Raw genomic sequence first — 11411 nt, 5'->3', positions numbered from 1 at the left:
TGTTATATAACTGAAAATAATGTCAAAAATATTAAAAATTAATTTTAAGCAAATTTCTTTATACATTAGTTAATCTTTCACAATGCGGTCATTTTGACTGCTTTTGAGCAATATAGGTATTTCAGTCTTTCTAGTGTTAAATTTTCTAGTTTAGTTTTACATATACTCGACTTTTGCGTGTTTTTTTTTCCAAGTAATGTAGTGATATTTAATATTTTTAGTAGTATTTACGCTACGTTACACCACTTCCAGAATTTATCTGTGATAGAATTCGATGAACGAATACCACTAGTTAATTAATACTATTTATTTATTTATTTTTTCGCTCATTATATTTTTCATATCTATTTTCTTTTTCTTTCTTTGACCGGGCAAACAGTATTTACTTTTCTGAATTTTTAGCTCTATTTTGAGAGCAAATGATCTGTTCAATGTGAACCATACATTGATGACGGCGTGTTTATATCATGTCCGGAGTCACCAAGGTAGGGATATCATTTTCGACTGTGTCAGATGTCATCTATTAAAAGATTCCTCAACGTAGAATCAAGTTTACATGTTTTATATACTAGTGAATTGGTATTTAATATTTGTTGTGGTAGTTACTTCACAATATTTTTTAACTAAACATTCTTTTTTCATGCAACATTTCAAAAATCGATTATTTATCGATCTGAATTTTCTGAACTTTTTTCGAAATAATAGTATCTTAAAATGATTCTCTAAAATTAGAATTTTTGGAGGCATAGAATTCCTAATCGCGCAGCATTATCGAATTTTAAAACATCGCAATTCTCAGGAAATCATATTTTAGAATCATGCCCCATCAAGATCGTAGAATCAATTAATCTAATTTTTGTTTTGTGATTAAGATAATTCATAGATATAGATAAATTAAGATAAATATTCCAAGTGCAACGTAGACTACAGTTTTTTTATATACATGCCTTAATCTTCGTATTTTTATTAGATGCAAGAGAATATATTGGCCAATATGATCTTCTAGGAAATTTGATTAAAAATTGAAGAATCGTTAAATGCTTCTTAGAACACTTTCCACACATATCGCTATAACTCTTCCATTAGTTCGAGATTTATTCATGTATTTCAGTCATTTATTCTTAAAAATAGATTTAATCATTATTTTAATTTATGAAATTTCATTTCTTAAAATAAATGAATGATCGTGAAATTTTTATCGTAAATCACTTTTTACCTAAAGTACCCTGGTATTAAAAATTATGAGAATTTTTTAATTTGATCGATTATCTCTAAAACTAACTAACAGATTTTAATTAAACTTGGTCAGGACTCAGGTTGATGTAACACAAATAAAATTACTATTTAATAGTCGTAAGACACTCGTAAAACTATGTGTAACACATTGAAGTCAGAAAGATGTAGACTTTATTTTCGTCGCTCTAGAGCTTCACAACGGGCTATTTTATTTTATAAACGTCGTTGAACAGCCGACTCAATTTTGTGTTTACGACTATCAATGTTCAACTCCGTAACCTTGCAATTTTGAATCCAATCCAGAAGAAAAAGAAACTCCTGGATCAAGTATTGGGAGAAATTTACCTTCGTGGAGGACTTTTTGATGAAACTAACTCGAATTCACGCTACATGGTGAGGAAAACCATGAAAACGTCACACGGTCAGCCTGACAGCAAGGGGAGTCTAACACTGAGGATATTTTAAGTCAGCACTATGATCGGTGCAATCCGGGTGCGGGATTCGTATCGATCAACCATCGTTGGGATTCGAACCGGGTTCGCATTATTGAAAGGCGAACGCTCCATCCCCTGAGCCACCATGGTTCCACAATGGGTTATTGGTGACCATCTGGAAAACATTTCTGAGGATAATCCGAAAGCATGCCATCATAATTTTGATCCTCTGCATAGGGGATGGCTCCGCCGCTTTGATAGCCCGACGACCAGCACTCGAAGTCGAGTACTTTACTGTAGAATAGTTTAACGAAGACCAATACTGCACACCCTCTGTCGTTAAGTAGGCTGATCAAGGAGGTCACGCTTACCGCTTACTGACCGCTATTAGTGATGCTTGACTTCGGTGTTCTACTGGTAACCGAGTCTTTATGATCAGTCCACCGCGGGACCAGAAAGTATGAAACAGTGGTCATAGAATCGATACAAAAAAATGAATTGGTTACCTTTATGTCACCTCCTTGAAAATATACAGTACTAACAACGTGGTTTCAAACTGGAATACGGTAGTTTAGAATTTCTTTTGACGAGTGTTCCCACACGTACAGCAATTCTGTTTTCTGGCCCAAGATGTTTTTCAAAGAAAGATTGTAAGTGGCATTAGCCATTTCCTGAGCGTATCAGACATGCGTCACAGGATTGAGGATTAAAAAACATGGCTGGATAACCACTCGATAAATATTTTCACTCTTCAAGGAATCATAGACCATATGAGTTTTTTCTGTGCCCTCATGTTGACATCCATTAAGGGGGAACAATGTTCAACGCACCACAGAAAAATTAACATAGGGCTTCGAGGATTTATCCATATACTTCAAACCAGTCAAAGTGCCTCTCTGAAACATATGGGGAGGTTTGTGATCATTGAACTAATTCGCGTATATTTATGAGCAGATGGTAAATTTCTAGTTCCATTGCTTCGTACGTAGAGAACCAGTGATCCACTATCTGCCCACCAATATCTGAAAAATCAACTATTATGACATTGGTGGTTAGGTGGTTGGAGCAGCTTTCTTTTTGAGTGACTGCATTCTCACCATGTCTTTAAGAAAGGTACTTTGCCTGCTTTAAGGTACAGTGATAAAGTTTTGGGCACCTATGCTAGATTCCCACCTTTGCAGTTGACGCTGATTTTTCTTTCTTGGGCAACATATAAACTCACGAGGAGTTCGATGATTTTCTGGAAAGCGAAAGTATTCGACGGATGGAGTGGCCATATTGGTCCCCGAATTCCGACTCTATAAATCTTGAAGAGGAATAGGAACCCCTCTCAGAAATTATTTTGGATCAGAAAACAGTGGTAACATTGCCACAATAAATTCTAAACTACCTGCCGTCAAGAAATTACGTGCTAAAACATGCATTCCTATATAAAGCACCAATTAATACCTTTTTTTATTTGTTTAAAAGAATAGTGTTTCATAATTTTCCGCGCCAATGAGTACAAAAAAAAATCATACGTGTGCATCATAACTGTTAATTAGTTATTAATTACCTTATGTGCATATCAAATTTCATTAAATTAATCAAATAGTTCTGAAGATAATTAGCCAAATCTAATTATTTTATTTTAAACAGTGGTGTATGTCAACAAACTTTAATAAACATTTCAGCAAAAAAATTTTATTATAATTATGTTTCTTCGAACATTTTTGTTCTTTTATGTATGGGTAGCCATTTACGTAATTACAGTACGTAATTTACGTAATTACATGACGTAATTTACGTAATTACATGACGTTTACAGACTTGTAACATTGCTGTAGTTGAATTTCACTTATTACTTAAAAGATAAAAGTAATTTATCTATTTAGAAAATATTTAAAAGCGTTTTATTTAAATCTACTAGTTCATTGAATATTATTAAATTAAAATATTATTTTAACAAATATTAAAGCTGCAAATTTTAACAACATCAACTGCAGTGTCAACATTTTCAATTGATTGTAAATATTATCCTAAATTCTATAATCAAAGATTAAGTTAAAGATCATATCAAAATCCTTAAAAAAATCTATTATTAAACTTAGAATTATCAAAATAATTTTATTTTTTTAACTCACTTAAAAAAGCAATATATGGTTAAAATAATACAGCAATAACATACACGATTCGTATATAATGACAAACATAATATTTAATTTATTGATTTATTCTTAGATATTCTAATACATTAGCAAAATTAAAGTTCAAAGTAGGAAAGACATGATAAGTTGAAAAAATACATCTCTATCAAAATTGTAGCAAATGTAGAAAAACGTTCATGTGGTAGTTAAAATTTTCAAAATTACCATAATTATTCTGATGTTCTATTATCCTTGTTATTCTGTGAAGTAAAATTGTTTAGAAAAATTAATTATTGTAAAAAAATGCATGCGTTAAATAGTAAAAGGAAAACATGGAGACCACGACTAACACTTGTAGACCCTCTGATCTAAACCCTGAACTTGTGTAGTGCAAATTGCCCACTTCGACATCATCACACCAATGTAAATACCACGTTTGTAATAAAGATCCATAAATATGGCCTGCTTCTTCTCCGCAAGGGACATTGTTAAGTCCATTAATGAGACATGTCCTGTATTGGTCAATAGCCGGACATTTTTCGGCTGGAGAAACTTGCATTCGAAGAACTTCTTTCCAAGTATAAGACCAACTAAAGCCGTGGTTCGAACAATTAGCGATGTGACTTTCAGCTATCATCAAGCATTTCATACTCAAAAGAAGATCTAAAACATGAAAATAAATTTTAAAAAAGTATTAAAATTTATTCCTATATGAGAATCATATTGAATAGTATCCATCTGCAATATAGAACAGCATGCAGAATGCATTTCACTTTGCTGCGAGGAAAGTACAGTACTGCGTGAAAAATAAATAAGTAAAATAAAAGAAAAACTTATTTTTTCTTTAAAAAAAGGAAACAATATTAACTTTTGGTCTAATAATCAGATTTTCACGTATTTACATACAATCGTAATCGTTCAACGGGTAGACCTTGAATATGCAAATAATTTCTGAAGAAGATGCACTACAATACAATAATGGAAGAAACACTTTCAGTTTTTGACATTTTTTAAATTTTCTCAAGAAATATTTAAGACATCATTTTACAATTTTAGAGATGTTTATGCGATTTTTCACCTGGTTCTTCCACTAAGTTTTTCTATTAATGTAGCTAAAATAATTTAAATTTTTTTATTTAATATTATATGTTGCAATCTTCGGTGGCTTTACGTAAGCAAAGCTCGTTGTTTATATTTCATACCATTGGAAAAAAGATAAAATGTATTTAGCATCACTTGGCATGATGCTATTGATCGAGGCATGATAGTTAAAAGTTACCACTACTAAACGATTTTCTCAGGTACATATCCTTTTCAAAGTGCCGTAAAATGCTTAATTCCCAAGTATCGGTATTAAAACTGCTTCATATTGATGCAGTTTTAATAATCACCAAATATATCAATGTAATATTGTATACCTATATTAGTATATTTGGTACTTATTACATAACCATTCAATATTTGAGTTTATACATATGTCAGTGGCAGCGAACTAAAGCCCAATTTCTTTTTTTTAAAAAAGAGAAATATTAGAGCTTCATAACGATTTTGGAGCATAACCATTTCTCTATCTGACCTTTAATTTTCTGTCAAAATATTTATAAGTAGTGATGGAAAAAAGTTCTTTTAATTCTAATTCATTAAAATATTTATACATAATCTTAGATACTACTGGAAAAAATATATTCTGAAACTACGGAAAACCCGTTGTAGAATTCTTATGAATCTAAAAATTCGGATTCTGGCTCGTTACCGACCTTATTTAGTGTTGACGTAAAATACTCTCAGTGGTAGATGAATAATGGGTTATAATCCCCTTGCTGTCGGACTAACAATGAAAGGTTTTTGTGTTTTTCCTCTCGATATAACACAAATGCGGGTTGGTTCCATCAAAAAAGTCTTCCACGAAGGCTAGTTTGCTTCAGTGCTTGATCCAGAAGTTCCCTTTTTCTGCCGGGTAGGGTTCGAAGTCACAAGACTACGGAGTTGAACATCGACTACCCTCCACTCAAAACTGGATATGCATTTCAGCACTAGTTGTGAAACTAAATAAATTTTACGTTTTGTGGCCAGGAAACGACTGAAATTTACATTATCATCCTGCACGGTGCTCTAGTGAAAATTCACAACTTCAAATTTAGTCGATAAGTGATCGGAATTTTGAATGCAGGATTCAACCGTCTCAAAAAAGCCGTTCGTAAAAACATATTTTAGAAAATAATTTTACATTAATCACAAAGTAAATTAACACATAAATATTTTAAAAATACAATTCACCTCTTGCATTATTTGTTGTTTTCTCGCACAGATACGAGTGGATCTTTTGAAACAAGCTCATCATTTTCAAAAAGTCATACAACTGCCAGTATGAGTAACACTCTAGCATAGGTGTCTTATAACAGTCGTACAGCTCAGTTGCGTGACTATCAAAGATAAGAAAAGTCTTATTATTTTCTTATGTATTTTCTCCGTGAAAAAAATATATATAAATCTTACTCGCAAATAACTTGCACATCTAAGTCATCTAAAAGAATTCTTCCTCCGCCAAATCGTCCAATCTTCTTTTGACCTTTTATAATGGTTTCTACAAAGGGCAGATCCCTTTCTATGTAGATGTTCAAACATATGTGCAACTCTTTGGATGTTTTGTGGCAGCCTTCAACCATAAACCAATCCCCTAAAGGAAGAAATGAATAATCTATGAAAAAAAGAGTGTCCGAAAATTAACGCTGAAAGTAATTTTAATAAAAAATACCGGCTTTTAATGAAACATTGGGATATTTTTGTAATGATTCATGATCATTAAGAATGCAGAGGTATGGAGTTTATGGCCTTATGATGTATATGGCCTTCTTGATATAGCTGGCGCATACGAACTCTCTATCCGCAACAATATCTATAACTATTTTGCATTAATGTTTTTCAATTTCATTGATACAGACATCAGTTTATTTTTTCAAGACTTGGATGGTGGTTTCCTGTAACACATTTTGAGCCACCCATACATAGGACACATATAGACGCACGTAACACCACTTCCCGGCATAGGCGTTTGTGTTTAACACATTTATCCTTGTGCTTACCTGCTTACACTTAGACTTTTTTTTTAAAAAAATAAAAATAATAAAAAGGAGAAAGCAAAACGATATTACAAAACGGGAAATTATGATTTAAAACTAAAGATACTTTTAAAGTGTTTTGACTTTGTAATGATTTCGTTCTTGCAAATTTGATTTTTAAAAAAAGACTGATTTTATGAACCAGTGATTTTATTACTGAATTTATAGTATCAATATATTATGGTAGACCAAAATATCTTGTATTTTAAATTATTTTTAAGTCAGATTTTTTGAAAATCTGAGTTTAATTTTGAATTAATGCACAACCAATTTTGAATTGAGTTTTTGAATCGAACTTTTAAAATGCTTGTGTTAAGAAATACAGTCACCGATATTTTCTTGATGATACAGCACAGAGGCATCACATTATTTCATAATGTTTTCATAAGTAAATAAAAGGTATTCTGACGAAAAACCCTCTGGGACAATTTCGAAGTTTTCTCTTCATTTGACACAAATACCAGTACTCTACGGTTAGAAATGTCCAGCTAGCACATACAGGAGTTTGTCCCAATACATAATCCAGGAGCCTCTTTGTGTTTAGTTCAAAATTACAAGACTATGGAATTAAACGTCGGCAGCCACAATTCCCTTATGGTTCGGATGTTTAATACCTTTTATATAATAAAATGAAACATGTAGTATATGGTGCAAGCATACATAATACCTTTTAAACATGTGAGAAATCTAAATACATTTAACAATAAGCTGCATATTAACTTTCATAAGCTTCAATAACATTGAATGTTTTGTTTCCTAGTACAAAAAACAGACGTGATATGCCGAACACAAGATGAAATAATAAAAAATAAACATTAAGAACAAAAAAAAACTGATAATATACACTCAAATCTACAAAATCAAACTATGCTAGAAGCTAGCAAGAAATGGAGGTGTGAGTATCACGAGAAAACAGAAAGAAAAACGCATATTTTAATCATTATTTTCTGGTTGTCTAACCACTGATAAACAAAAACTAATTTAAATATATTGTAACGTAACAGTGTGACAACTGAGCTAAAAGCATCAATTCCTCGAGAGGTAATGCTAAAATGATGTTGCTTGAGAGACACACACGAGAAGTGATGTTCTTTTTTTTGTCGAGTTGAAAAGAGAGTTTTTTTCTAAGAAGAGATATTTCTTTGGGTAATATTTTGTGATTGTTCGTGTGAATGTTTAAATAAATTGTTTGGTACAACTCACGTCTTATTTCTGGTTGTTGTGACACAACAGAATTTTACTGGTGGCAGCGGCGGGATATAGTAAGAGTAGTTGATTTAAGGTAGTCAGTGATTGTATATTTAGTTTTTTATCAGTTGCAAATTATGGCTTTTCTTAATAAAGCGAAAAAAGTGGATTTGATAGAATTGGCCGACGAATTAGGTGAATCTGTTCCACCTCAAGCAAATGTTTGTGAAATTAAAAAAATAATTCAAACTAGTAAACATTATGAGGTTGAGGATGTAAAGATGTGTTTGACTCGTATAACGGAGGAGAGAATTAGGCGAGAAGAACTTGAAAAACAAGAACGGCGAGAAGAACTTGAAAGACAAGAACGGCGGGAAGAACTTGAAAGACAAGAACGGCGAGAAGAACTTGAAAGACAAGAACGGCGAGAAGAACTTGAAAGACAAGAACGGCGAGAAGAACTTGAACGGCAACATCAATTGGAATTGCGTAAACTCGAATTAGAAGCAAATTCTCAAATTCAGCACCAAAACAGACCGGTATCAGGTGAAACAAATCATAAAATACAGATTTTACAAATAACACCAAAATTTAATGAAGGTAAAGATGAAATGTCGTTGTATCTGATAAATTTTGAACGTCGAGCAGAAATTGCACAAATTCCTAAAGATGAATGGGTGCCTTACCTATTGAGCGTAGTACCACCCGACATTTCAAATATGTTGGCGAGAGAGTCTCCTAAGGATGCCAATAACTACGACTTTGTAAAAGAATTGACTCTTAAACAATATAAGCTTAATGCAGAGGAACTCAAACAAAATTTTTATCGACATTTTAAATCACCTGAAAAATCTTGGCGAAATTTTGCACAAGAATTAAATTGCTATTTTAGCGAATGGGTTTCTGAAGTAAAAATTACCACTTTCGATGATCTTAAGAGTTTGATGGTTACCGAGCAAATGAAACGTCATGTACCAAATGACATGAGAGATCATTTTCTTGAAGATTGGATGGAATTGAATTCTTATTCCAAATTAGCCGGAAAATTGGACGACTATGAAAGTTTAAAAAACAGTTTCAAGGAAAAGTCTGTGTCTTATAATCGAAGTAACCAAGATGATTCTTGGCGATCTCTAAACCAAAGTGATACCAGAACTGAAGAAAAGTTGACTTGGCAGAAAAATAATGTTAAAGAAAATGTTCGCGAAAGAGAATTTGAAAGAAGAAGACAGCTCAGATGCTATGAATGTGGTTCTTATGATCATCTACGCCCTCAATGTCCCAAGGCGAAAACAAATTCTGAAACTGTGGCTTCGCTTCACGTTTCGGAATCAAGGTTTCCTGATATAATGACACCATATACGAGCATTGGCGTGGTAAATGGCGTTGGCATTTCAATACTACGAGACACTGGCGCAACCTTGGATTTAATTCCTAGGAGATTTGTAAAACCTGAAATGTACACGGGCGAATCTGTTTGGATAAAAACTCCAATACAGGAAGAATCATTTTGTTTTCCATTAGCCGTAGTTGAATTAAACTGTAAGTTAGGAAAAGTGGTTACTAAGGCAGCTGTATTAGGTGATTCTCTTGATAAAGGGTATTATTTATTGGGTAACAAAACGGCTGCTCTATTGGAAAATTCGTTTGAAGTCCCAATGATAAGTGCTGTAATGACTCGAAAACAAAAAAATATGAATGAAAGGAGGGAAGTAGAAAATAAAGATAATGTACAGCTCGGTATAGTCGATTCCAATGAACACATCGTTACTTCTGATCAAACGGCGAAAACCGATGACTTACTCACTGAAAAGATTCGTGACTCCAATTTTCCTGTTTATTTTCCTTTACTGTTTTATTTTCCTATATACCGGTAAACAAAACAGTTTTATGTCAACCTATATAGATCAGTTTTGACAAAATTTTATGTATGTTTTTTTGCCATTTCCTACTTTTGCAAAGAAAACTCTGTGGAGGGGAGGAGTTAGACTGTAACGTAACAGTGTGACAACTGAGCTAAAAGCATCAATTCCTCGAGAGGTAATGCTAAAATGATGTTGCTTGAGAGACACACACGAGAAGTGATGTTCTTTTTTTTGTCGAGTTGAAAAGAGAGTTTTTTTCTAAGAAGAGATATTTCTTTGGGTAATATTTTGTGATTGTTCGTGTGAATGTTTAAATAAATTGTTTGGTACAACTCACGTCTTATTTCTGGTTGTTGTGACACAACAATATCGTTATAATATCGTTAAAATACACGATAAAATAAACAATCGTTAAAATCTGTTAGTTGTATTCTGACGTAAAAATGCATTAGTTAAGAATAAGTATATTAGAATTTTTTTCTGCTAAGAATACTACTGTCTTTCAAAGCTTAATAAAATAGCTAGCAATTTTTTATCTGAAAGAATTGCTAAAAAAAATTATTAAAAATACTACGTCCATATATCAAGGCTTCCATAGTCCAGCAAGCTAACACATACTGGAAAAAGTCTTCTGCTGCCATATTTAATCATTGATAAGTACTTTAGAATATCTGCAACTAATCAAATAAATATTAAAAGTAGAAGGAAAATATAAATGAGCGGTAAAATTCAAGGAATTAATCTTAGAAAACTTCCGATGAAGTTTTTTTAAAAAAAGTTTTAGTATCCTTGAAAGAAGTTAGTCACAAATTTTAAATTTTTTCGGCAACATTAGATTTCTCAATAAATGTTGTTGTTTTTTTTAATGCAGTGTATAAATAATTTTTCTAAATGAGCAATGATTTTTTTCATTAAAATAAATTTCGAATAAATTTATCTCTAAGTTTCATCCTGCATTAAGAAGTTTTCTTTTGTATAGATTAAAAAAACTTAATTTACTAAAACTTAGTACTTAATATTCTTACCTCCTGAAACCACAAGAAAATAAATAACAGACCATAACAGTGACTGCCGACACCCAATCATAACGAAAATAACATTTCTGGAAAAATTATATCAATTTCGAGTAAATTGCATAACCATACGAAACGGACACAATATTTTCTGCAAATTAAAAAAGATAACAACTCATAAAAACAACAAATAATTTAGGTCTTTTTTTAATTTAACTTTCTAGCGTAAAGATGAAAGGAAAAATGTGTTACCTCGTCTTCCTCATCCGTTTCCGCTATATTTGAAATCAGAAATAAAAAAGAGTGTTGGTTCATACTTTGCATAATATTTTAAAAGCTTAGTGGAACTTCTTGTCAGGTGCAATTTTAATTAAATAGGAAAAGCGCAAGTAAGATTTAAAAGGGGTTTTCTCATGCTTTATGTAAAAAA

At 32.1% G+C, this 11411-nt stretch overlaps 1 protein-coding gene across 1 annotated transcript; it reads right to left on the bottom strand.

Annotated features, from left to right (window-relative positions):
* Positions 1-3759: 3759 nt before the first annotated feature.
* Positions 3760-11226, bottom strand: LOC107456180 (uncharacterized). The gene is made up of 4 exons (XM_016073967.4): positions 10994-11226; positions 6293-6473; positions 6074-6219; positions 3760-4459 (listed from the first exon to the last, which is right to left on the bottom strand). Exons 1-4 carry the CDS (start codon positions 11052-11054, stop codon positions 4083-4085), a joined length of 765 nt encoding a protein of 254 aa, XP_015929453.3. The 5' UTR covers positions 11055-11226; the 3' UTR covers positions 3760-4082.
* Between the last annotated feature and the right edge of the window lie 185 nt (positions 11227-11411).

The sequence above is a fragment of the Parasteatoda tepidariorum genome, chromosome 2, assembly GCF_982258835.1.
Source record: "Parasteatoda tepidariorum strain Cologne lab strain chromosome 2, Ptep-v5.0, whole genome shotgun sequence".
In the NCBI taxonomy this organism is placed as follows: Eukaryota; Metazoa; Arthropoda; class Arachnida; order Araneae; family Theridiidae; genus Parasteatoda; species Parasteatoda tepidariorum.
This window is presented reverse-complemented; position numbering and strand designations above follow the sequence as displayed.

Excerpts from the sequence above, each read along its gene's own strand:
- LOC107456180 (XM_016073967.4), bottom strand. The coding sequence starts at position 11,054 with ATGATTGGGTGTCGGCAGTCACTGTTATGGTCTGTTATTTATTTTCTT. Across the intron at positions 6,220-6,292 it reads GATGTGCAAGTTATTTGCGA|TCACGCAACTGAGCTGTACG; the intron begins GTAAGATTTATA and ends TATCTTTGATAG. Across the intron at positions 4,460-6,073 it reads AACAACAAATAATGCAAGAG|ATCTTCTTTTGAGTATGAAA; the intron begins GTGAATTGTATT and ends TTCATGTTTTAG.